Here is a 23,388-nt window from a genome sequence, read left to right on the forward strand (position 1 = left end):
CAGGTGCCCACCCCCTGCACCAGCCCTGTGCCCCAGGGCTCAGCTGCAGGGTCTGACACACTCGGTGGGCTGGGGTCCCTAGTGGCCGGAGCACCCGTCACCTGGCTTATACCCCCCTGCATTGGACAGCCACCCCGGGGCGCGGGAGCAGCCTCCCTCTACAGCAGAAGGTCTCCGAGCCCAGGTGAGAAGTGACGGCTGGGGCAGGGCCACCCGAACCTCAGGGCGCAGGCTGGGAGTCAGTGTCATCGTGGCTCTGGGTGGGGAGCTGAGCCCCTCTGAGCTAACGCTTTGCTCCCTGCAGGGGACAGTAACACCCTGGGTGGAGCGCAATCTAGAAGCCCACAAGCGCCAACACCCTCAGGACCTCCATCTGCGGGCTGGCCAGGGGCTGTTCCGGGGCTGTGGTGGGGGTTGTGGCCGGAGGCAAGGTCTGGCTGGGCCTCCAGGTCTCCCTGGAGGAGAAGAGAGCTTTCTAGGCCACCCAGGTGTGGGCACAGGTTAGGGAACCCCTGAAGCTTCAACCCCCAGCCCCGTGTGGGGGACTTACTGGGACCACCGCTCCTGCCCTGCAGCTGTGTGGAGATCTGTTTATCGGAGACACCAGAGCCTGCAGGTGCCATGAGCCCTGACCTGCTAATAAGGAAGGCCCCAGGGTTAGGGCCGGCCCCCTTCTGCCACTCCCTTTGGTTCCGCAGAGCTACTGTTTGTGGGGCTGTTAACCCTCCCCAAAGACAGACACACTTGTGGGGCAGCCATCCTGTGTGACCCCAGACTGCAATGTCCTCTCTGTGCCCGGGCCGAGGAGGGCAGGGGACGGTGATGGCGTGGGCCTCATCACGTCCTATCTCCTCTCCAGCTCGTCCTGAACCCACCGCCCGTGACCCCACACCTTCCTGCACAGCCATGGGCCTAAGAGCAGGTGAGACTGCCCCCCCTCACAAAGGGGCACCGTGGACCCTCCGGGGGTGGTTCCCACGGCCGGCTCCTCTTAGGTGGCAGGACCATCTGTGGTCATAGGGACACAGGGAGCCCTGGGCAGACCCTTGACGGATGCCCCCACCAGGCAGGCGCAGCCGTGCCGGCAGGGGGTGGGGGGGCGGGGGGGGGGCGTCAGCCGCTCATGGCCCATTCTGTTCCAGGTGCCCAGGTGAGCCCAGGCCTCGCCCTCCTCATGTGGCTCACCGCCCACTGCTCTTGTCCCCAGGCCCAGGGCTTCTCCCAGGGAGGGCTGGATGCCAGCAGGGCTGACCTGTGGGCCAGGTGAGTGCCAGCCCCTCCTGCAGTTCCAACCTACAGGTCACATCCTGGCAGCTGATCCCCTGGCAGGCGGGGGGGGGGGGGGGGGTTGTGGGGGGGGAGGGTGCGGCTCCAGGGGCTGCACCTGACGGCCCAGGCGAGGCTGAGGCAGGGCTGCCCCCAGCACTCACCGACCTTGCCCCAAGGTGGCCCAGATCACCCAGTGTCCTGCATCATGTCCCAACCACACCAGAGTGGCCAGGAGTGGGTCCCCCAGGCTGTCGCAGCTGGGGCCGCTGAACCCCTCACCTCTCACTCTGCTCTCCCGGCCAGAGTCCTCTCGGCTTTCTTCCCCTGCCCCGAGGCTTGGCTGCTGTCTCAGGTCCTAAACAGAGACTCGGTAATTCCCAAGCACTGTTCAGAGGGCTCATGCGTGGGCTCAGCCACCCTTCCCTTCCCTGGGAGTCAGAGACCTCTTGTGGACCATCAATCACTGACCAATCAGTGTGCTGATTAGGCAGGACCGGAGACCCAGGCTGAAGTCCCATGAGATGCCCTCCCCACACACGGGTTTTAGTAGACGCACAGCCTGCGGAGCACTCAGCTAGGAACCAGCCTGGCCGTGGTGACACCGCAGATGCCCGGACCACATCTGCTCCAAACACTCAGCCGTCGCTGGGGCCGGGGAGCTCACTCGAGCTCAGAGCCCCCTGGGACCGGGCCCCGGGCGGAAGCACAGACCCAGAGTCCAGGCTGGGGCCATACTGAAGCCCTGCTCATCGCCTGGAGCCTGGGGCCAACTACGTGCCACAGGGGCACAAGTGCGTGCCGAGCGGAGCAGCGGTCTTGCCTGCGCCCAGGCGCCACCAGCCACCCTTCCTGTGTCTCAGCCCCTGGATGTTGGGGAGCTGACCTCCCTCCTGTGCACTGCAGTCCGGGCTACACCGCACCTCCCCCCCCCCACTCACCGCCTGCCTCCTTTCTGCCCAGTGCCAACGCCTCCCTCCTGCACAGCTTCTGGTGCCAGCCGGCCAGCCAGCTGCCCCGGGACCAGCTCTCCGCTCTCATCAGGGCGATGGCGACTCGCCGGGTCCTCCTCAGAGCCTGGCAGGTGAATGGCTGTGGCGGATGGGCGCAGACTGGGGTGCTGAGGGCAGGGGTGTCCCCAGCGCAGGACACGGGCCAGCGGGGGGCCTGCGGGGCCGGGTGGGGGTGAGCTCACGGTGGGGGAGAGAAGGGGGGAGCACTGGGGCCCTGCGGGAGACACCGCCAGCGTCCCCACCGCCTGAGGGGTGTCGCTTCAGTAGACCCCAACGCGACTGGGGGTCTGGCCCTCCAGAGGTTGGGCTTTCCCTCCCCTGAGTGATTCTCTGCTGCTGCCCACTTTGGATCATTTCTAGGGCCTTCTCCGCCAATTACCTGCAGACCCCCTGCCTTCTGTTCTTGTGTTCGGGTGAGGGCTTATCCGCCAGGCCTGTGCTGGCCGCTTCCTCCCTCCGTCTGTCATGCAGCGTCCCCCTTTGGGACGGGTTCTGGGCCCTGGGCAGATCCCCCAGCCTGCTGGCCTCTCCCCGCGACCCACCACTGATCCAAGCATTGCCCGTCCCTGAGTTTAAAGAAACGGAAAGAAGAAAAGCTACCATTTTGTCTCTTTATAACATTGGTATGGAATTAGTACTGAACCTAGCAGGACCTCAAAGTGAGTCAAGCAACACAAGAAATCCAGGCAGGCGGCCCTGAGATAAATGCCTCTGGGTCACCGTAGTGCAGGGGGGCCCAGGGTGGGGAGGACTCTCGGGCTGGCCTTGACACATCCCGAGAGCGGCTGAGACGGGAAGACGACGTGATGTCCAGGTGAGGGGGGGTCCAGGCAGGCAGGGAAGGGGCCACCCTGAGGGGGAGGGTAGCGTGGCAGAGAGAAGGGGGCCGGGGGAGCCCCGGGCTGGGCGGGCGAGTGACCCATCACCGCCCTGCCCAGCTCAGCTGCCTGGCCAACCTGGCCGCGCTGCACGGCCTCCAGGACGACTTTGAGCTCCACCCGCCGGACCTGCTGCTTTTCTACAAGTGAGTGCCCGCTCCCGGCCCGAAACCTGGGCGGCACAGGCTGAGCGTGCCTCCTTGGGAGTCCCGGGGACCCCAGCTCCCCAGGGATATCCGGGCCGCCCCAGAGCACCGTTGGCCGGTCCCCACCCTCCCGACGGCCCCCCAACCCTCCCGCAGCCTGACGCAGGTGAGGGAAGCCGACTGCCGGGCCTTCACCCACCGTGCCGCCCAGGGGGACACGGAGCTGCTGGCCAACCTGCCGGACCAGAGGGCCGCCCTGCAGCGTGTGGCCTTGGCCTGCCTGGTAGGCACCGCGGGCGGGCCCCGGGGTGGGCCGGGTGGACCGGAAGTGGGGCCAGGCTCACGCTGACCTGCCGTCCCGTAGGGAGGACCCCGCTTGCGGCTCAGCGCCTCTGACCTGCTGCTCCTCGGGGTCCTGGTGTGCGACATGGACGCGTCCAGCATCGTGGCCGCGGACCCCCGTGTGCTGCAGAATCTGCAGCGCTGCCATCGGCTGACCGTCCCCCAGCAAGCCGCCCTCAACACGCTGCTGGCCAGTGGGGAGACCACGCTTGGGTAGGCAGGGCCGGAACTCTCTGCCCAGGCCTCCCCCTCCGGAGGAGACCGCCAGTGTGTACCGCTCTGCTGACCTTCGACCTCTCGCCCCGGCTCACAGCCCCACTGACCCCGCAGCCTGGGACACGCCGGCTTAGGGGTGCTGCCCCCACCCTCCGAACCCCACGGTCCCCTGCCCCCACACCCAGAGCGGGAGAGTCTCTCCTGAGCAGGGTGTCCCCCGCAGGGAAGGCCCCAGAAAGTGGGTGCTCGGAGAGGGGCAGGCAGCCTCCAGGCCCCGGGGGCTGTGCTCCCGACCCTGACACAGCGCCCCCCTTCCCACATGCCAGGCCTCCGGGTTCCTGGAACCTAGAGGGGCTGCGGGCTCTGGGACCCCTGGCCACCTACATCAGCTCCAGCCTGTGGATGCAGGTGCAGCAGGTAGGGTGCTCTGGAGTGGGGGGTTGTCCAGCTGGCCTTCCAGCAGCCGCTCCGCTGGGGACTGGTGTCCCCAGTCCCCCCCCTGCCCCAGGGTTTCCATCCGCGGGGCGGGAGGAGGAACCAGGGGCCCCTGCCAGCCCCTCGCCAGGGTATGGAGTCTGTATGCCCGCTCTGCCAGGCTGTGGGCCTGGACTTCTTCGGCAGCACGGTGGCCACGTACCGAGCTGGGCGGCTTAGCCGGCAGGACGCCAGGCGCTTCGTCACTGGCTTTCTGAAGGCCAAGGCTGAGTCGGTGGCCTCTCGGCCCAAGCGGGGCACAGGTCAGTGTGGCCACTGTGGCCCGGGGATGCTCTGTCTCCTCCGCTTTGGGCTCCTAACCCTAGGGCGGGCTCACCCAACATGTGGCATGCTGGCCTGGGCGTGGCCTAGGGGTCTGCATCCAGCCGAGGGGTGCGGGGGGGTTGGGGGGGGGCATCGGGGTTCATTAGAGCCCAGTGGAGCTGAACCGTAAGGTCGGGCCTGGGTTGGGAGTCGAGGTCAAACTCAATCTGGTCTGGACACAGTTTTCTTGGCTAGAGGTCAAGCTTGGGGAGAGAGTCAAGGGCAGGCCAAATTCAGGAGTGAGGTGGCTGGGGCCCCAGGTCAGCACAGGTCAGCTCAAAACCCCCAACCCACCCCCAGCCACAGGGAGACCCTGCCTCCGCGGGGACATCACGGCGGCCACGCTGCGCGACGACCTCTTTCTGGTGCACTATGACTGCGTGCAGCTGGAGTCCTGCCTGGGGAGCCGCGTGCTCAAAGCCAACCTGGACCCCCTGCTGCAGCACCCACTGCCGGCCGAGTGCCAGCGCGTCGTCAAGGCCAAGCTGGCTCGGGTGCGCCGCGGACCGGCTGCGGGAAGAGGCGGGCGGGCGGGCGCCGGGCGGTGTGGCCTGACCCCCCCCCCCCCCACGCCCACCCCAGGTCTACCCGCGCGGGGTCCCCGAGGAGCAGCTGCCGCTCATCGCCTCGCTGGTCTACCTCTACTCCCGCTCCGAGATCGGCCAGTGGAACGTCACGTCCGGAGACACCGTCGTGGCCCTGCTGGCCTCAGATGTGGCCCTGGAGAACCAGACTGAGGTGAGGGCGCTGCGGGGGAGCGTGGGGGTGGGGGGCGCCGACCCCGGCCCCGCTGACCCGGCCTCGCCTCCAGGCTGTGCTACAGAAGTACCTGGACCACAACGGCACCCTCACCGGCGCCCTGCTCGTGGCCATCGGGGGCTCCCGCCTCTGCTGGATGAGTGCCAGGCAGATCCAGGCCATCAGGCCCTCGGAGTTCCGGTGAGCAGGCCCAGTGACCGCCCCCTCACCGCCCCTCAGCCAAGGAGGGCGGGGCTCGGCCAGGCCACCTAAGGCTGTTAGTGTTCTCCGGCTGCACAACAGAGTGCCATGAACCCAGCCGTTTGAGACCTCTCGCTGTCTGGAGACCCTAAGTCTGAGATCAAGGCGTCACGGGACCAGCTGCCTCTGAGGCCTGCAGGGGACGTTCCTGCTTCTGGGGCTGCCCGAACCCCTTGGCCTTCCCGGGCTGGCGGACGCCTCGCCCCGGGCCTCGGCCTCCGTGGTCACGCGGCCTCGCACTCTGTCTGCGTACACATCTCCTTCTTGCATCCGGTTGTTAGACCTTGGGCCACGCTAATTCAGCGTGGGGTCATGTTAGAATAGACCTACAGATAGCGACCACGACTCCGTTTTCAAACAAGACCACCTTCTGAGGCTGGGGCAGGTGCGAGTTTGGGGAGGGACGCTCTTAGGCACAGTACAGGGGGCGAGAGGAAAGCTGTGGAGGGGGGCGGCCAGGAGCGTGAGGGGCTCCCGGCCTGCCCAGCAGCCTCCTCCTCCCCCAGGCTGGCCGGGGCCCTGGATATCTCCTCCTGCCCTCAGAGCCGGAAAGACGTGCTCTACGCCAAGGCCCGCGAGGCCTTCGGCAGCACCGGGACCACGGCTGCCTATTACCGCTTCATGCGTCCTTACCTTGGTGAGACCCTGCCCTGTGTGCGGCAGCCCGTCCCCAGAAGCCCGCCGCCCCTCTCCCCTCACCACTGCCCGGCCCCCAGGAGGTGCCCCCGTGGAGGAGCTGCGGCATCTGGTCCAGGCGAACGTCTCCATGGACATCGACACGTTCACCAATCTGAACCCCCGTGTGCTGCAGGTGGGCCCTGGGGGCTGCCCGCCCAGGGGAGGCCCAAGCACCCCAAAGTCAGAGGGATGCAGACCGCGTGAACCCCAGCTCACTGCTGCCAGGCCTCACCCCTGTGCTCACTCCTCAGTCAAGCACTGCCCTGCCAGGTCTGCCCTTGGCCCCAAAGCTGGCCTCTGCGGGACCCTCCGGACCTCCCCCCCCACGGCCCCCTCCCTTCCCTCGCAGAGCCTGAGTGTCGGCAATGTGACGACACTGCTGGGCCAGAACGTGGGGGACCTACAGAAGGCACGGAGCCACCCGACCATCAGCTCTTGGCTGCGCAGTCTCAACAGGTCGGCTCTTGGCGAGCTGGGCCTAGACACGGACCCTGCCGGCCTCAGCGGCCCAGGCCGCTCCACCACCGTCACCCCCAACACCGCGCCCCGGGGGCCCTACCCAGCCCCCACGTCAGGCCTCCCCAGGCACAGCGCCCCCGCCTCCGGTATGCTCCCGACCCGCCCTCGCCTCCGGTGGGCCTTCCCCACCCGGCCCAGTCGGTCTGCCCAGCGCCCCTGTGGACCCCCGACCTCACACTCTGTCGGCCACTCTTTCTGTTTGTCTCCCTGGGTGGCATCTGGGTGACACCGGCCTCACTCTTCACTGGCGGCTGAGTTATTGGAGGAAAAAATCCCCTCCTCCAAAACCTGCTGAGTGCCAGAAAGTGGGGTGGGGGGGGTGGGGAGAAGCTGTGTCCTCCCTGCCCAGGGCCCAGGGCCCAGGACAGCAGCCTACATGGCCTTCCCCAGCTGCAGGGACGGTGTGAGCCTTGAGGGGGTGCCCAGGCCCGGGAGGCGGCGGGACAGCCCGGGGGCGGCTCCCAGCTGGGACTGATGGGTGCTCCCTCCATGTTCTGCCTACAGGCAGCCCACCAGCCCATCTGGGGTACCTGCCACTCTCTGTGGCCCTGCCCTCTGGCCTCCTGTGGCTGCTGTACTGGGGCACCCCAGGGCTCAGCCAGGACTGCTCCTGGGACACCCCCACTATGGCCTCTGAAGATGGCGCCGCCCCAGCACCACGAGCAGGGAAACGGGGGCTGGTGGCTGGAGCCCACCATGTCCGGCATTCTAGGGGCCCGCAGGGCTGGTCCCCCCCCACATCCAGCTCCCAGGACACGGAGCTGGAATGAGGATGTGGGCCCACCCCGAGACCAGCCCTGAAGAGCTGACGGAGATGCTGTCCCAGCCTTCTGGTCTCCCTCAGATGCTGCTGGGAGGGGGCATCCCGGAGGGATTCGAATAAAAGACAAGGTGACCTTTCCGCCTGTGTCCCTTTGTTCTGAGCCCGAGGAGGGGCAGAGACCTTCTCAGCCGGGAACGGACTTCTGTGCCGTGGTCTTCCGGCCGTGTCTCCAGACGCCACCCTGAGTGTTGGCCTGGACTCGGAGGGGAGACCCCGGGACTGGAAACAGTGGTAGGAAGGCCCTGAAGGCCACCTGCCTGCCTGGACTACCTCCCCTGGACCCCCTCCTCCAAGTGCAAACAGGAGGGGCTACAACTCGGGAACCACATCTACCAGGTCAGGGCCTTCCCACCACGTCCTCAGAACACCACAGGGTGCCTCTGCAGGGAAGGAAAGTGTCCTTTTATTGAACCCCAGTCCCCTTGAGGCGGGCCAGGGAGCACCGGGGCCGCTTTGGCCAGGCAGGGCCTCCAGCAGGGCGGGTCCAGCATCCGGAGCAGCGGGCTCAGTTCGGGACCAAAGCCCACAGCAGAGTCGGGACCGCAGCGAGCACAGGTCCGGGTCGGAGCAGGCGGGCGCCCCCCGAGAGGGCCTCTGTACAGAGGGAGTGACTCAGACGCCCCATGCCGCTCCGCTCCGACCCCACCCAGCCGGCCACCCTGGCCCACCTCGGAAGCTGAGGTCCACGACCAGGTAGCCATTGGGGATGCCGCCTCGGAGCCCCAGGCCCAGACTGTCCAGGTCCTCCTGCCGCTGCCGTGAGATCCAATCCCGCACGGGGCTGCTCTCCCGCGCCGTCTTCAGGCCCACCAGGTTCGGACCCAGAAGGTTTCGGACCTCGGCAACGGTCAGCGGCTGCCAGAGCCCCCAGCGGGCCGTCAAGGCGCCCTGCCTCACCCACAGAAGGCTGCCGGGCTCTGCTCCGCCCAAACCTCCCGGCGCTTCCCTTCCCGGGCGCACAGACCCTGCCTTGGCCGCTCCAGGATTCGGCGCTCGCCCCGGCGCGAAGGCAGCCCCTGCCTGGCCCCGCCCCTCCCGTGGCCCCGCCCCATGTGGCCCCGCCCCCGAGGCCCCGCCCCGTGGCCATACCACCACCGCCTCGGGCCGCAGCGTCCGGAATGTGGCCAAGTCCATGCTTATGTTCTGACGGCTGAGAGCCCGCAGGTCCTCCGTGGGGGCCCCACCTGACCGCGGGGAGAGGGCCCCAAGCGTGAGACCTCGCAACAGCCCCCAGTCTTATCCCCTGCCCGGAGGCTGCAAGAAGCCGTCCTCCTTCCCCAAGATTCCCTTTTCCTAAGGAGTTCCTGGGCCCCGGGTTCCCCTGGTGCCCATCTGACCCTCAGGGTGCGTGGAGAGGCCGGAGGTGGCCGCGGGAGCATCTGGGCCGGCTCAGAACTCACAGGGTCTCCACCTACACACACTCATAAGGGCGCAGGGCACAGTGACCACCAGTCACACCAGCAGTGGCCTCGTGAGGCAGGAACTGGCGGCCCCTGCGTGGGGAGCCTTGGCCATCACCGCCCCCTGGGTGTACCCTGGCTCACCCAGGTAGAGCTTCATCTTCTCGAAGTATTCAGACCCGCTCGTGTTCTGGAAGGCAAGGCGGGCCTTGCGATAGAGTACGTCCATCTGGGCCGGGCGGCACGCATCCAGATCCGGGGGCCGGGCTGCCCTGGAGAGGCAGCAGGGCCCGGACAGTGAGCCCAGGGCGCAGCGTGCCCACCACCCCCGGCGGACCCCTGGGACTCACCAAACAACGCTGTGGTGCACTGACTCCAGCTGCTCAGGACCGAGGGAGCACAGGTACGTCGGATGGAAAGCGGCCAGTGTGTCCAGGGTGGCCCTGTCCAGCTGGCCCCTTCCCGCCAGATAGCGGGCAATCAGGGCAGCCACCTGTGGAAGGAGGCCACGGGTGCCTTGGGGCAAGGAGACCCACAGTCCCCTGGGGTCTGCACGGCCTCACACCACCCGCTCCCTCCCTGTCACCTGAGCATCCATTTCGTGCCCTTTGCTGACTTCAAGAAGAGATTGCACGGTTTCCAGGGACATCGCGTTCCACTTGTGGATGTCCTCGGGGGTGAGCTCAAGGAAGAAGTACCCGAGGTGCCGGACCAGGGACTCGGGGTACCCCTGTGGATAGAGCTGCCCGGGGAGGTGACTGGATGGATGGCTGGGGATGCTCCGGCGGGGTGGGCAGGTAGGAGCCCCTCATGGACTACCTCGTCCAATTTGCGCTTAAAAACGCCCAGCTGCTGGTAGGTGAAGGGCACCGTGTTCACCCGGTCCATCTGGGCGGCCAGCAGGGCCCCATCTACACAGGCCTCCAGCTCCCAGGGCTCGTAGAAGACAAGGTTTTCATCCACCACACGGGCCCTCCGCTCTGGTGGGCAGGCTTTCTCTGCGGGGGCAGGCGGGGGATTGAGGGCTGGACGTCTCTTGTCAACCTCCTCCTCCCAAACCTCACAGAGACAGACCCTGGGCAATGCAGGACCCCCTCCAGGCCTCAGTTTACACATCAGCAGAATGGAGTGATTCTGTCCCTTCTCCGAGGTTGTCACCGTGGAGCAAGCCGAGCGGCCAGAAAGGGTCACGGGTATGGGCAGGTGTGAGCCCACGACCCTACCCCATCCCCGGGTCTCTTGACAGCCAGTGGGACAGGGATTCCCACTTACTCTCTGTGTCCCGCCGGTCCCTCGGGAGGAGGACGGTCAGCTCAGGCCGCTGCCAAGACAGGTCCCGGGAGGTGCCTTGCAGCCAGGGGGTCGTGACACCCTGAGGACACAGCAGGGCTGTAGCTGAGCTGTGCATGGCCGGGGGTCCGAGGCCCCCTACCTGGGGCCAGATACCTTCCTCTGTCTCCCCAGAGGGAACTTACCGGTCGTGAGTCTGCAGCCCGGACCCTGGAAGGTAGCACCCACCCTGCGGGGGAAGAGCATAAGGCTGGAAGGGACAGCCAGGGATTCCTGGGGTGCCTGCCACCGGCCCCCACCGTGTGTAGGAAGGAGGCAAAGCTGCTCCCCCAACACTGTGCTCCCCCCACAGACTTAGGCCCCTGCACCCCAGGATGTCACAGCCCATCCCACCCCAAGGGGCCCAGGCGTCCCTCATCCTCCTCCTAAGCCTTCACTGCTCCGGTCGAAGAGTTACCCTCTCCGTGGACACTCTCAGCTTGGCCTGAGCGCCCATCACTGCCCTGGCTCAGCCGCTAATGCTGCAGGGCGTGGAGGTCCAGCAGGGGGGCCGCCACAGTCACCTCTGGGGACAGAGACACGGCTGACAGCCTGCCCAGGTCTAGGGCACCTACCTACAACTTGGGGCACCCATCTGGAACTCAGGGCACCTGTTCAGGACTCAGGGCACCCGCCGAGATTCGGAGCACCTGCCAAGACTCGGGCCACCTGCCCAGAACTTGGAACAGCTGCCTGACCTCAGGGCACCTGCCAAGGATGGGGGAGGGGGCACTGCCCACAGGTAGGGAGGAGGTGTGGGGCAATGAGAGCCTTTCTTGAGGCCCCTCAGCTGTTTGGCCCCCCACTACTTTGCAGCAGCACCCCCCGCCCCCACCGCATTACTCACCGAGGCTGAGAAGCAGGAGCAGGAGGCTGCAGTGGGTGGGGGTCCCACGGGACCCCAGGGGAGGCAGAGCAGCCTGCAAGGCCATTGTCTGTGGAGGACAGCCGCTCTGATATCCCCACCGTTTGGGTGAACAACCCCCCCATCCCCCTGACTACCCCCCCCCCGCACCCCTCCTTTCCCCTCCAACCCACCTGCCTCACCCTGGGCCAGTGCAGGGCCTTATGAGGCTGGACGGTCTCAGAACCCCACACCGAACCTTCTCAGGCCCCTGCAGGTGGCGTCTCTGCGGCCTCCAGCCCTGCTCTCAGGACTGACCTGTCCACCTGACCCGCCCCCTCCGGGAAGCCGGCCCCTCCTGCAGGGGGTGTTGAGTCTGAGTCAGCCAGGTCCCCAGCAGTGAGAGCCCAGGCGGGCAACTGGTTAGGGCAGGGCTGCCTCTGGCCCAGGCTGGCCTGATTCCACATTTGCACCAGAGCTGGGGATAGATTTGAGTGACCCCCCCCCCCACAACCTGGGGCGTGGCCACTCTCTCCTCCCCATCCTCCTGCTCCTGGCACCTGCCAGGCTTTGTGCAAACCCAGGGCCCATGTGGACAAGGCCACTGAGGCCCACCTGCCCTCCTGCTTTCTCTTCTGAGGTCCCTCCCAAGACAGAGGCCTCGGTGTCTTGTGGGTACAACACCCCTTCTTACCTGCCAGTCCCTTGGGTGAAGCAGTGGGTGGATAGGGATTCTGGGGCGGTTCCCCTGCATTTTTGGAGTGGGGTTCAGGGGGCCTTGCCAGCCAGTGTGGGGTGTGGAAGTGGGTGGAGAGCCGCTTTCCAGGGAGTATTGTCCCAGGTAGGGTGGGGACCTGCGGGAGACCGAACCAGTGTAGGCCAAACTACATTCACCTCTCCCAGGGAGGGAGGCTGCCCGCCCTGGGCGTGGTGATCGGAGACATCCCCTCCCTGCAAGCCTCCGTGCAAGCCTGCGTCAGCCCCACCCGGGGTCAAAAATGAGGGGGGCGCACTCACCCATCAGCAACGCCTTTCAGCGGGGCAAGGAGCCTAGTGCTGGGGGTGTGTCCTGGGAAGTGGCCCCAGGTGAGCCTTCACCCCTCCCCGCCCAGGTTCCAGAGGTGGCACGAGAAAACCAGACCCCCAGACCAGTAAACGGGCAGTGGAGTGAGGGAGGACCCCCCCCCTTGGATGGGTGAGGCCAGGTGGGCCCCTCCCCAGGCCCATGTAACCAGAGACGCCCCAGCACCTCAGATGGGGCTTCCCGGGAGCCCCTGCAGGCCACCGTGGGCCCTGGAATCTGCATCCTCACATCTCCACCCCCAGACCCACCCCCGGAAGGCCAGGTTGGGGCCACAGAGGCACTTCAGCTGTCAGGTCTGCAGCTTCCGAAGTGGCCTGAGCTCGACCTGCGGTTTCAAGTCTGTTCCCGCCAGTCTGGAGTGCCCGTGTTTGCGTGTGACGTGGAAACAGTCCCCGGCAGAGCTCTGTCTCCCTCTGCGAGCCTGCTCTCGAGCCTCCTTTTCTGTCCTGCATCGTTCCCCGGGCCGGGGGGGGGGGGGGGCAGTACAGGGAGGGTGTCAGGGCTGGCCCCATCTCTAACCCTGAGGCCTCTATGACAGCAGCCACCTGGTCGCTGTCACCCTTCAACACCTACACGCTGGCTCAGGGCCAACTGCATGCTGGGCCCTACTCAGATGCTGGCACATGCTAGAGCGGGCAAGGTTCGGGGCCTGTCCGGGGCCCTGGCGGTGGGGCCTGGTGACAGAGAGGCTGGCCCTGCCCCTGCCTTTCTGCCCCTACCCTGCAGCCAGGTGGGGTCTGGGGTCTGAGCGGACCACAAGCTGCTCAGAGCGCAGAATGAGGCAGAGGTAGCTCTGCCTTGACAGATTAACGTCCAGCTCCTTCCCCGGCCCGAGCATCAAGAGCTCAGAACTCGGGGCAGGCCAGCTGCCCCACCCGGCCCACCCCAGCCCAACCCCCACCCACCATCTGGTCTTCAAGCGACAGAAAATGAAGTCAGACCGCATTCCCAACTTCAGGTCCTTCTGGTGCGAGTTGGCAGGGGAGCCGGACAGGTTCTGGGTCTTCCACGCATGGTCATTTAGTCAGCCCCAAGCACAGACACGCTGTGCAGCCGGCCCGGGGTCACGCGGTGTGGCCGGAGCAGCTGGCACTAGGGCAGAACTGACCCTGAGGAGAGTTGGGGGGGGCCTCACACTCGCCGAGTGCGAGGACCTTGGAAGGGGGCATCTGTGGTGGCAGGGGCCGGGTTGCCCCCCCCAGCCTGCTTCTTTGGGGTAGCCAGGGTCCCTCCCAGGTGGGCCCTGGGACCAGCCTTGGCTAACCCCCGCTCCCACTCAGACCTTGGCTAGAGGTGCCAGGAGTGCTGATGGACGTGACCCCACCCTCACCTCCCCAGGCATGTTCATGCGGGTGACCCAGACCCCAGCTGGGCCGTTGTCCCCACCCCACGCGGATGAGGCCATGGTCAGCCCCTTTTGGCCCTGGATACTGGGCTGGACCCCAGGACACCACGGGAAAGTCCCCTGGAAACGTCCCCTGGTGCCAGTGGGCCCTGCACTGTGGTTGTTTCAGGGCGATCGACCAAACCCGAGCCTCCTTTGCCTTGGTTTCCTCAACCCGGAAGCGAGGTGGCCAAGAGTCCGGCACCCCCTCAGGTCAGTCGAGCCAAACAAAGGAGGCCTTGCCAGCTGGGAGCAGGCTGCTCCTGCCGCAGGAATGTTGGGGGGAGTCACCCGGGAGGGGGGGGGGGCCCGGGTGGAGAGCAGCCCCAGCCTGGGCCTCCCCTGGGGGGCGTGGGCACGTACCAGGCTCGAGTTGGGAGCTGACGCCTTACTTCACAGCGTCTCACTGCCCCATTTCTCGTGCCGTGAGACGAGGCTCAGTGGGCAAGGGTGGGTCCCCCACCTGGTGCCGCCACGGGATCTCCGCAGGCCGCCCCACTGGTCCTGACACCGGCGAGGACGTGGAGAGAGAGGATCTCTTTGGCACTCCTGGTGGGAATGCTGGCTGGAGCGGCCACTCTGGAAAACGGTATGGAGGCTCCTCAAAAAATTAAAGGTAGAACTACCCTACGACCCAGCAATGGCGCTACTAGGCATTTATCCAAGGGATACAGGTGTGCTGTTTCGAAGGGACACGTGCACCCCCATGTTTATAGCAGCACGATCAACAACAGCCAAAGTATGGAAAGGGCCCAAATGTCCAGCGATGGATGAATGGAAAAGAAGATGTGGAATATATACACGATGGAGTATTACTCGGCAATCAAAAAGAATGAAATCTGGCCATTTGCAGCTACGTGGATGGAACTGGAGGGTATTATGCTCAGTGAAATTAGTCAGTCAGAGAAAGATATAGAACTTCACTCATATGAGGACTTTAAGACACAAAACAGATGAACACAAGGGAAGGGAAACAAAAATAATATAAAAACAGGGAGGGGGACAAAACACAAGAGACTCTTAAAGACAGAAAACACACTGAGGGTTGTTGGAGGGTTGTGGGTGGGGGGATGGGCCAAATTAGTAATGGGCATTAAGGAGGACACTCGTTGGGTTGAGCACTGGGTGTTATACACAGGGAATGAATTACTGAAATCATTATTGCACTATATGCTAACTAACTTAGATGTAAATTTAAAGATTAATTAAAAGAAAGGAAGAAAGACAAAGACAAGGGAAAGGTCCATCCAGGGGTGCCTGGCTGGCTCAATTTGTTAAGCGACTAACTTCAGCTCGGCAGCTCAGTGATAATCTCGCGGTTCATGAGTTCCAGCCCTGCATTGGGCTCTCTGCTGGTCAGCACAGAGCCCACTTCAGATCCTCTGTCTCTCTCTCCCTCTGCCCCTCCCCTGCTCTCCCTCTCTCTGTCTCCTAAAAGTAAAAATAAATATTAAAGGGGTGCCTGGGTGGCTCAGTCGGTTAAGCATCCAACTTCGGCTCAGGCCATGATCTTGCAGTTGATGAGTTCGAGCCCCGCATCAGGCTCTGTCCTGACAGCTCGGAGCCTGGAGCCTGCTTCAGATTCTGTGTCTCCCTCTCTCTCTGCCCCTTCCCCGCTCATGCTCTGTCTCCCTGTCTCAAAAATAAAATAAACATTATTTTTTTAAAAAAGGAAGGAAGGAAGGAAGGAAGGGAGGGAGGGAGGGAGGGAGGGAGGGAGGGAGGAAGGTAGGTCCGACCACAGATGACAACTGAAACATTCTGGACAAATCGTAACAACCAAGTCCCTGAGGGTCCTGGGGAAGGAATGGAAGCTAGCAGAATTTGGAGGGGAATTGACACTGATGGAGGAGAGCAGCAGGGAGGAGGTCTCCCTCTGCGTATGTAGCTTTGCCCTGAAGACAGTCAGAGGCAGGGCCCCCGTGATCGGGCTCCAGCAGAGATCCCACCATCTTTCTGGCTGAAGGAGGAAAGAGCCCAGGATCAGCAGATCCCAGAGAATAAGTGGAGAATTTTGAAAGAGAGCCTGGGGAGGGGACCCCAAATTCTGTGTTTGAACTCTACCCAGGTCTCTTGCTGACCCCTGAATCATGCATGTGCAAGGCAGACTGGAAACAGCTCAGCCAAAGATGAAATACTGGCCGAGACCGACGGGTATGCAGAGCTCACTGTTCAAGCCTAATCAAGTTTATTGCCTGCTAAGACAAAAGCATCAACAGTCTTCACAGGAATATAACAGAACGCAGTGTCTCTACGACATGACAGTCACAGTATTCATGGTAAAATCCAAGACCGTGTCAACTATACTTTGCTTAAGAAAAAAATCCAGGGGCACCTGGGTGGCTCAGTTGGTTGGGCGTCCGACTTTGGCTCAGGTCATGACTTCACAGTTCACAAGTTCGAGCTCCTCATCGGGCTCTGTGCTGACAGTTCAGAGCATGAAGCCTGCTTTGGATTCTGTGTCTCCCTCTCTCTCTGCTGCGCCCTGGCTCATGCTCTCTCTCAAAAATAAATAAATAAATAAATAAATAAATAAATAAATAAATAAATAAATAAAATTGTTAAAGCGGCTATTACAACTATACTCAACTGAGTAATGGAAAATAGGCTTTCATGAATGGAGATGTAGGATACACACACACACACACACACACACACACACACACGCATATAACCAAGTTTTAGAAATGGCAAACACGCGATTTGGAATTTTAAAATCCACAGGATGAGCTTAATAACAAGATTAATCACTTCCAATTGAGAGTCAGGTAGGAGCTCCTCAGTTGCACGGTTAAATGGGTTTTGAAATGTGGAAATTTCCTTTGCGAGAACACTGAGGAGCTGTAGTTTGAACTCAAAACACAGAGCCGCTGCCGACGCACAGGGGAGTGGGGAGCCCGCCTCTCGTTTCAGCTTAGACAGCATGGGAAACATGTGACCCGCGTCCTTGCGATTCACATAACGTCATTGGTTGAGATGGCAGTAACGTGTGTATGTTTCACATACAAGTTCTTCTTTCCCTTGTAATTTGAGGTTAAAATCATGAAGGGACATGATCAAGTCTGAAGCAAAAATCAAATTGCAAAGCAATTCAGTGTTCGATAATTTAGGTTAAAGGAGGTCCTTCACAGTGAATACAACAAACAGTGGATGGTACACTTTAAATGGGTAAGTTGTACGACGTGGGTATTATATCTCATTAAAGCCATGTTTTAAAAATAGGCCGGGGCACCTGGGGGCCTCAGTTGGTTAAGCATCTGACTCTTGATTTCGGCTCAGGTCATGATCTCACGGTTCGTGAGTTCAAGCCCCGCATTGGGGTCTGCACTGACAGTGTGGAACCTTCTTGGGATTCTCTGTCTCCCTCTCTCTCTGCCTCTCCCCCCTGCTCATGCGCTCTCTCTCTCTCTCTCTCTCTCTCTCTCTCTCTCAAATAAACAAGCATTTAAAAATAGGCTAGAGTAGAACAGAATAAAACAAAACAAAATAAAAAACAGGCCAAGGCAAGAATATCCAGTGGGAAAAGGACCATCTGTTCAACAAACGGGGACGGGACAACTGGACAGCGACATGCAAAAGAGAGAAACTGAACCACTTTCTTACATCACACACAAAAATAAACTCAAAATGGATGAGAGATCTAAATGTGAGACCTGAAACCATAAAAGTCCTTTAGAAGAGAACACGGGCAGTAACTTATCTGACATGGGCTGTAACAACTTCCTTCTAGACATGTGTCCTGAGGCAAGGGAAACAAAAACAAAAATAAACTTTTGGGACCTCATCAAGATAAAAAGCTTCTGCACAGCAAAGGAAACAATCAACAAAACTAAAAGGCAACCGACTGAATGGAAGAAGATACTTGCAAGTTACATAGCCGATAAGGGGTTAGTATCCAAAATACATAAAGAACTGATACAACTCAATTCCAGAAAAGCAAATAATCCAATTAAAAATTGGGCAAAGACATGAACATTTTTCCAAAGACACCCAGATGGCCTCCAGACACATAACAAGACGCTCAACATCCCTGATCATCAGGGAAATGCAAATCAGAACTCCAGTGAGGGACCACCTCACACCTGTCAGAATGGCTAGACTCGACAACATGAGAAACAACAGTGCTGTCGAGGATGTTGAGAAAGGGGAACCCTCTTGCACTACTGGTGGGAATACAAACCAGTGCAGCCAGTGTGGAGACCAGTATGGAGGTTCCTCAAAAAGTTAAAAATAGAACTACCCCCCCCGGGGGGGGGGCATCTGGGTGGCTTGGTGGGTTGAGTGTCCAACTTTGCCTTGAGTCATGATCTCACCGCACATGAGTTCTAGCCCCACATCTGGCTCGCTGCTGTCAGCACAGAGCCCGCTTCATATCCTCTGCCCCCCTCTCTCTCTGCCCCTCCCTGCTCACACTCTCTCTCAAAAATAATAAATAAACATTTAAAAAAAATAGAATACCCCCAGTCCAGTAATCACACTCCTGGGTATTTACCCAAAGAATACAAGAACACTAATTAAAAAGGATACATGCTGCACCCCAATGTTCATTGCAGCATTATTTACAACAGTGAAATTATGGAAGTGGCCCAAATGGCCATCGATAGATGAATGGATAAAGAACAGGTGGTGTAGGGGCGCCTGGGGGGCTCAGTCGGTTAAGCGTCCGACTTTGGCTCAGGTCACGATCTCGCATTTCGTGAGTTCGAGCCCCTCATGGGACTCTGTGCTGACAGCTCAGAGCCTGGAGCCTGCTTCGGATTCTGTGTCTCCCTCTCTCTGCCCCTCCCCCACTTGTGCGTGCTCGCTCTCTCTCTCAAAAACAAATAAACAAATTTTTTTACAAGAAGAAGTGGTGTATATAGAGAATGGAATATTGCTCAGCCGTAAAAAAAAAATATGAGATCTTACCATTTGCAACAAATGGATAGAGCTATAGAGCTAGAGGGTATGATGCTCTGAGTGAAACAGCCAGTTGGACAAAGACAAATACCATGTGACTTTACTCATACGTGCAATTTAAGAAACGAAACAAATGGGGGCGCCTGGGGGCTCTGTCGGTTAAGCATCTGACTCTTGATTTCAGCTCAGGTCATGATGTCTCCGTTTGTGAGTTCAAGCCCCGCATGAGGCTCTGTGCTGACAGCTCAGGGCCTGCTTCGGGTTCTCTCTCTTCCTCTCTCTCTCTGCCCCTCCCCTGGCTCATGCTCTCTCTCTCAAAATAAATAATTAAAAAAAAAAAAAGAAACCAAACAAATGAAGGGGGAAGAAAGAGAGACAAACTAAGAAACAGACTCTCAACTACAGAGAACACACTGACGGTTACCAGAGCGGGTGGCGGAAGTCGGTGCTGGGGGTGAAGAGCCCACTCGGCATGATGGGTAGCAGGTGACATGTGGGATCGTTGGATCACTGTACCGCGTGTGCGAAACTGACAACGCTGTATATTAACTCCACTGCGCTTAAAACATAGATCGATCACTTAAAGAGGCTAAGGATTTGAACAGACACTTCACAAAAGGTGTGTGAATGGCCAGTCAACACACCTGGAACGTGCGGGGACAACAACAGTAGTCCGACATCACCCACCGCCCAGGGAAACGCAAATCAAATCCGTGTGACACTCGCCCCCCTGAGCGAGTCAGTTGGAAGGGACTGACAGCGCTGAGCGTCGGCAGGCATACGGAGCGGCCGAACAGTCACACGCTGCTGGTGGACGCGCGTGCCAATGCCATCACTTTCGTCTGGCGTTTCCTTTTCTTTTTTGGGGGGAGACACCGAATCCGAAGCAGGCTCCAGGCTCCGAGCCGTCAGCACAGAGCCCGACGCGGGGCTCGAACTCACGAACTGCGACATCATGACCTGAGCCGAAGTCGGACGCTCAACCGACTGAGCCACCCAGGCGCCCCTCATCTGGCATTTTCTTAAGACGTTAGACCTACACCTCACTGCGCGATTTGGTCACTCCACTCTTAAGTAATGGCTCCAGAGAAATGAAAATGTACATCCACGCAAAGAACAGTCGCAGTAGCTCTATTCACGGTAGCCAAAAATGGGGAAAAGCAGTTTTCCACCAATAGATGAACAGACAGACTAAATGTGGTCTGTCCATCTGGCAACAAGGAGGAACAAGGCACTGACACGTGAAGAAACAATGAGTTTCAAGATCATGCTGAGTGAAGGAGCAGAGGGCAAAGAGAATATAAAATCTTTGTAAAAACTTCAAAATGCAAGCTAATCTATTATGACAAAAAGCAAATCCGCGGCTGCCTTCAGCCAGGCAGCTGCCCCCAGGTTAGGGATTCCTGTTCCACAGGGAGTAACGAACACAAAAGTGCAGTGGAGATGTTCCGCATCCTGGTTGCGGTGGTGGCTTCATGGGTGTGTACGTGCCAAGGCTCTTTGGATGGTGCACTTTAAACAGATGCCTTTATTGTACATAAATTGCACAATAAGATGGATTTCAAAATCCACAGCCTAACAAGCGTTGGCAAGGATGCGGAAAAGCCGTTCCCTCGTGCACCGCTGGTGAGAGCGTTCACTGGTGCAGCCCCTGTGGAAAACAGCCTGGCAGCTCCTCAGAAACTTAAACCCAGAATGACCACACGACCCAGCGATTGAAGATATGCACCCACAAGACTTGAAAACAGAAACGCAAACAGACTTTGTACACCCACGTTCACAGCAGCCGAGAGGCGACAACACGCCAAGCGCCCATCGGCAGACGAACGGTGAACAAAGCACGTGGACCGTCCGCGGTGGCGTATATGAGTCGGCCGTGGAAGGAATGGAACCCACGCTCCAACGTGGACAGGCCTCGAAAACATGGTGCTCAGCGGAAGCAGCCAGATGTGGAAGGACAAACATTCCCTCTTTATGCAACGTCCAGATAAGGGAAACGCATCGAGACAGAAAGCGTAACAGGGGCTACCAGGGGCTGGAAGCGGGGAGGGGAATCACTGTTTAAAGAGTGCAGAGGGGCGCCTGGGTGGCGCAGTCGGTTAAGCGTCCGACTTGAGCCAGGTCACGATCTCGCGGTCTGTGAGTTCGAGCCCCACGTCGGGCTCTGGGCTGATGGCTCGGAGCCTGGAGCCTGTTTCCGATTCTGTGTCTCCCTCTCTCTCTGCCTCTCCCCCGTTCATGCTCTGTCTCTCTCTGTCCCAAAAATAAATAAACGTTGAAAAAGAAAAATTAAAAAAAAAAAAAAAAAAAGAGTGCAGAATGTCCGTTTCATAAAAAGTTCGGCTGGAAGTTGACGGTGGTGATGGGTACACAGCGTTGTGAGTGTACCTAAAACCACCAAATCGTACGCTTAAAGGTGATTAAAAGAGTAAGTTTTATGTATATTGCACAACCGTAAAACATCAACAGCATTCATTCAGGTCAGCAATAACAACAAACTTAGTAGAAAAGTAATCCTTTCTAATAACGACGAGATCCACAAGATCTCTAGGAATCGGCCTAGTAATGCAGAGAACAACCCAGCAGGATAATGCTGTCAGTGCTCCTAAAATTGTTCTGTACGATTGGATCCTATTTTTTAAAATTTTTTTCATGTTTATTTATTTTTGACAGAGACAGAGAGACAGAGCATGAGTGGGGGAGGGGCAGAGAGAGAGGGAGACACAGAATCGGAAACAGGCTGCAGGCCCTGAGCTGTCAGCCCAGAGCCCGACCCGGGGCTCAAACTCACAGACCGCGAGATCATGACCTGAGCCGAAGTCGGACGCTCAACTGACTGAGCCACCCAGGCGCCCCAATCGATTCAATCCTATTAAAGATTAAAATACGAGTTGTTTTTTTTTTTTTTCAGGAATGTAACGATTTTATTTTAAAAATAAAGAGAAAAAAATATCCGTGACGTAAGAAGAGACAAGTTCCTGGATACTAAGACAAAGCCACGCGTAATGAAGTTAGGAACAGACAGCGGGGCAGGCACGAGACGACGCAAAATGCCCCCGTGTGCACGCAGGGACAGCTACCAGCAATGGCAGGGAAAGGGACAGTCCATGGGACAGGTGGGGCAGGGAAATGAGGCCCCTTGCCCGCACGGCAGACAAGCTGGGTACCAAATTCAGTAAGACGTGCGTACGGCAGAGAACACTCTAGGCACATAGAAGGACACGGACTGAGGAGTCGCGAAAGATGCCAAGACCCAAACAGAAACTACCTGCTGATTGTGGGTGAGTCTGACTTCACCAGAACGAAGGATTCCTGTTCCACAAACCATTGGCAGTTAGCAGGCAGGCGTCAAACAAGGAGAGGGACAGCCGAAGCCTAGAAGTGCCCGAGGCTCAGTGAGTACCCAGAACGGGGGAGAACAGGAGCCCCTGTGACCACAGAGATTCCAAGTCAAGCAAGGAGACGGACAAAATTAGAAAGGTGGGGGTAACAGGTGTTGGTGACCATGTGAGGGACGGCCCGACGGCGGACACCTGGAACGAAGCTCCCACCCCCCACCCTGGCAACCTGGATGTGCCTTCCTTTCCGGTCTCCTCCCAGCATGGCTCAGCTCCGGCTTTTGCAAGCTGCGCTCAGGCGTGCAGCTGGCTTCTCCTTCCTCATGCACGACCTCCGTTTGTCCTTCCTCTCTGTCAGGCGTTGCCCCCAGGCTATTGCTGGCCTTGTCACTCTCTGGGTGAACAAAACAAATGTGGGGCTGCTTATTCTGCACAAAAAGAAAAGGCCTTTTTTCTCCTGTTCACAGGACTAAATCTGTTCCTCATCAGGGAAGGCATCCAGTCACGGCTAAGGAGTCGGATGACCGGTCACTCCTGGTTTGATCGCTGGTGTGGACGCGCTTCCGTCTAATCGGATCATCTCCATGAGTCCAAGGGTGGGCGGCCAGGCTCCCCGGCAGGACCCAGGTCCTGGCACGGCAGGGTCCGTGCCCCGAGTTCAGTAGGCTGTCTCCAGTCCGGTTTCTCGAAACACCTGTTCCCCAGTGTGGGCAAAATAACAAAAAGAACCAGAGTAGGCTGGCCTGGAGCCTGGAGCAGACCTGCCACGGGTCTCTGCACCAGGCGGCCTCTTCCAGGAAGCCTTCGTTGGCTGGCGGTCTTCCTGACTCTGAGAGGTCAGCCCCTTTCTCCCCGAGCCCCTGTTTCCGCCCTGACGCCAGTCCAGAGCAGAATATTCATTCTGTGAATGAAGACCCACTGCAAATGGCTTTTTACAGAGAAGGAAACTGGGGGCCAGAGAGGTCCGATGACTGACCAGAGCCCACGCAAGAGTCAGGTCTCTCGGCTTTGAGAGAGGAGTGTGGGGATGGTTCCGGTGTCAGGCACCCCCGGGGTGACTTTCTCGCTCAGCCACTGCCCTGCGAGCAGGTTCCAGGGCCTCGGTTTCCCGCTTTGCCGGGTGGCACTTGCCGGGGGTGGCTGCATGCCTGCAGCTGGGCCCCAGCCTCAAGGAAACGAGAGGGCCCCTTCCTGCCCCCCAGAACTGGCCAGGTCCAGTAGGTGGCCAGGGATGTTTCCCTTTGCCGCTGTGTCCCTGAGGCCATGGGGACTGCAGCCACAGGAACCAGTGACCCAGCCCCAGCTGGCCTGAGGCAGATGTGTGGGTGGTGGGGCTGTGGCTATTCACCCGGCTGATGTCCCCTGCCCTGCTGAGCCTCACCTCTGCTCACAGCTATAGACCTGCTCACGGCCACCAGCTAGGTGGCCGCTC

The 23,388-nt window shown here is 60.0% G+C and overlaps 2 protein-coding genes across 2 annotated transcripts; one reads left to right on the forward strand and one right to left on the reverse strand.

The window, feature by feature from the left end:
* The first annotated feature begins 2,231 nt into the window (after nucleotides 1–2,231).
* On the forward strand, nucleotides 2,232–7,754 carry LOC123589445 (mesothelin-like protein). Its single transcript, XM_045461528.1, has 13 exons — nucleotides 2,232–2,350; nucleotides 3,218–3,303; nucleotides 3,460–3,586; nucleotides 3,668–3,858; nucleotides 4,188–4,278; nucleotides 4,457–4,598; nucleotides 4,960–5,153; nucleotides 5,242–5,397; nucleotides 5,471–5,598; nucleotides 6,165–6,295; nucleotides 6,375–6,469; nucleotides 6,686–6,941; nucleotides 7,360–7,754. The coding sequence occupies exons 1-13, from the start codon at nucleotides 2,315–2,317 to the stop codon at nucleotides 7,623–7,625; spliced, it is 1,899 nt and encodes a 632-aa protein (XP_045317484.1). The 5' UTR covers nucleotides 2,232–2,314; the 3' UTR covers nucleotides 7,626–7,754.
* A 305-nt stretch (nucleotides 7,755–8,059) lies between these two features.
* LOC123589448 (mesothelin-like) lies at nucleotides 8,060–22,448 on the reverse strand. Its single transcript, XM_045461535.1, has 14 exons — nucleotides 22,186–22,448; nucleotides 21,887–22,021; nucleotides 14,183–14,298; nucleotides 11,946–12,105; nucleotides 11,255–11,342; nucleotides 10,554–10,597; nucleotides 10,351–10,450; nucleotides 9,898–10,076; nucleotides 9,665–9,820; nucleotides 9,429–9,571; nucleotides 9,223–9,350; nucleotides 8,768–8,862; nucleotides 8,347–8,533; nucleotides 8,060–8,272 (listed from the first exon to the last, which is right to left on the reverse strand). The coding sequence occupies exons 2-14, from the start codon at nucleotides 21,944–21,946 to the stop codon at nucleotides 8,184–8,186; spliced, it is 1,545 nt and encodes a 514-aa protein (XP_045317491.1). The 5' UTR covers nucleotides 21,947–22,021; nucleotides 22,186–22,448; the 3' UTR covers nucleotides 8,060–8,183.
* Between the last annotated feature and the right edge of the window lie 940 nt (nucleotides 22,449–23,388).

This window comes from Leopardus geoffroyi, chromosome E3, assembly GCF_018350155.1.
Source record: "Leopardus geoffroyi isolate Oge1 chromosome E3, O.geoffroyi_Oge1_pat1.0, whole genome shotgun sequence".
Lineage (NCBI taxonomy): Eukaryota > Metazoa > Chordata > Mammalia > Carnivora > Felidae > Leopardus > Leopardus geoffroyi.

What these genes read in the sequence shown, in the direction of transcription:
- LOC123589445 (XM_045461528.1), top strand. Translation starts at nt 2,315, where the DNA reads ATGGCGACTCGCCGGGTCCTCCTCAGAGCCTGGCAG. An exon ending in AGTGGGGAGACCACGCTTGG is followed by an intron (nt 3,859 to 4,187) that starts GTAGGCAGGGCC and finishes CCCACATGCCAG; the next exon opens with GCCTCCGGGTTCCTGGAACC. An exon ending in CCCTGGAGAACCAGACTGAG is followed by an intron (nt 5,398 to 5,470) that starts GTGAGGGCGCTG and finishes CCTCGCCTCCAG; the next exon opens with GCTGTGCTACAGAAGTACCT.
- LOC123589448 (XM_045461535.1), bottom strand. Translation starts at nt 21,946, where the DNA reads ATGGTTTGTGGAACAGGAATCCTTCGTTCTGGTGAAGTCAGACTCACC. An exon ending in GGGCTGCAGACTCACGACCG is followed by an intron (nt 10,451 to 10,553) that starts GTAAGTTCCCTC and finishes CTGTGTCCTCAG; the next exon opens with GGTGTCACGACCCCCTGGCT. An exon ending in GGACCGGCGGGACACAGAGA is followed by an intron (nt 10,077 to 10,350) that starts GTAAGTGGGAAT and finishes CTGCCCCCGCAG; the next exon opens with AGAAAGCCTGCCCACCAGAG.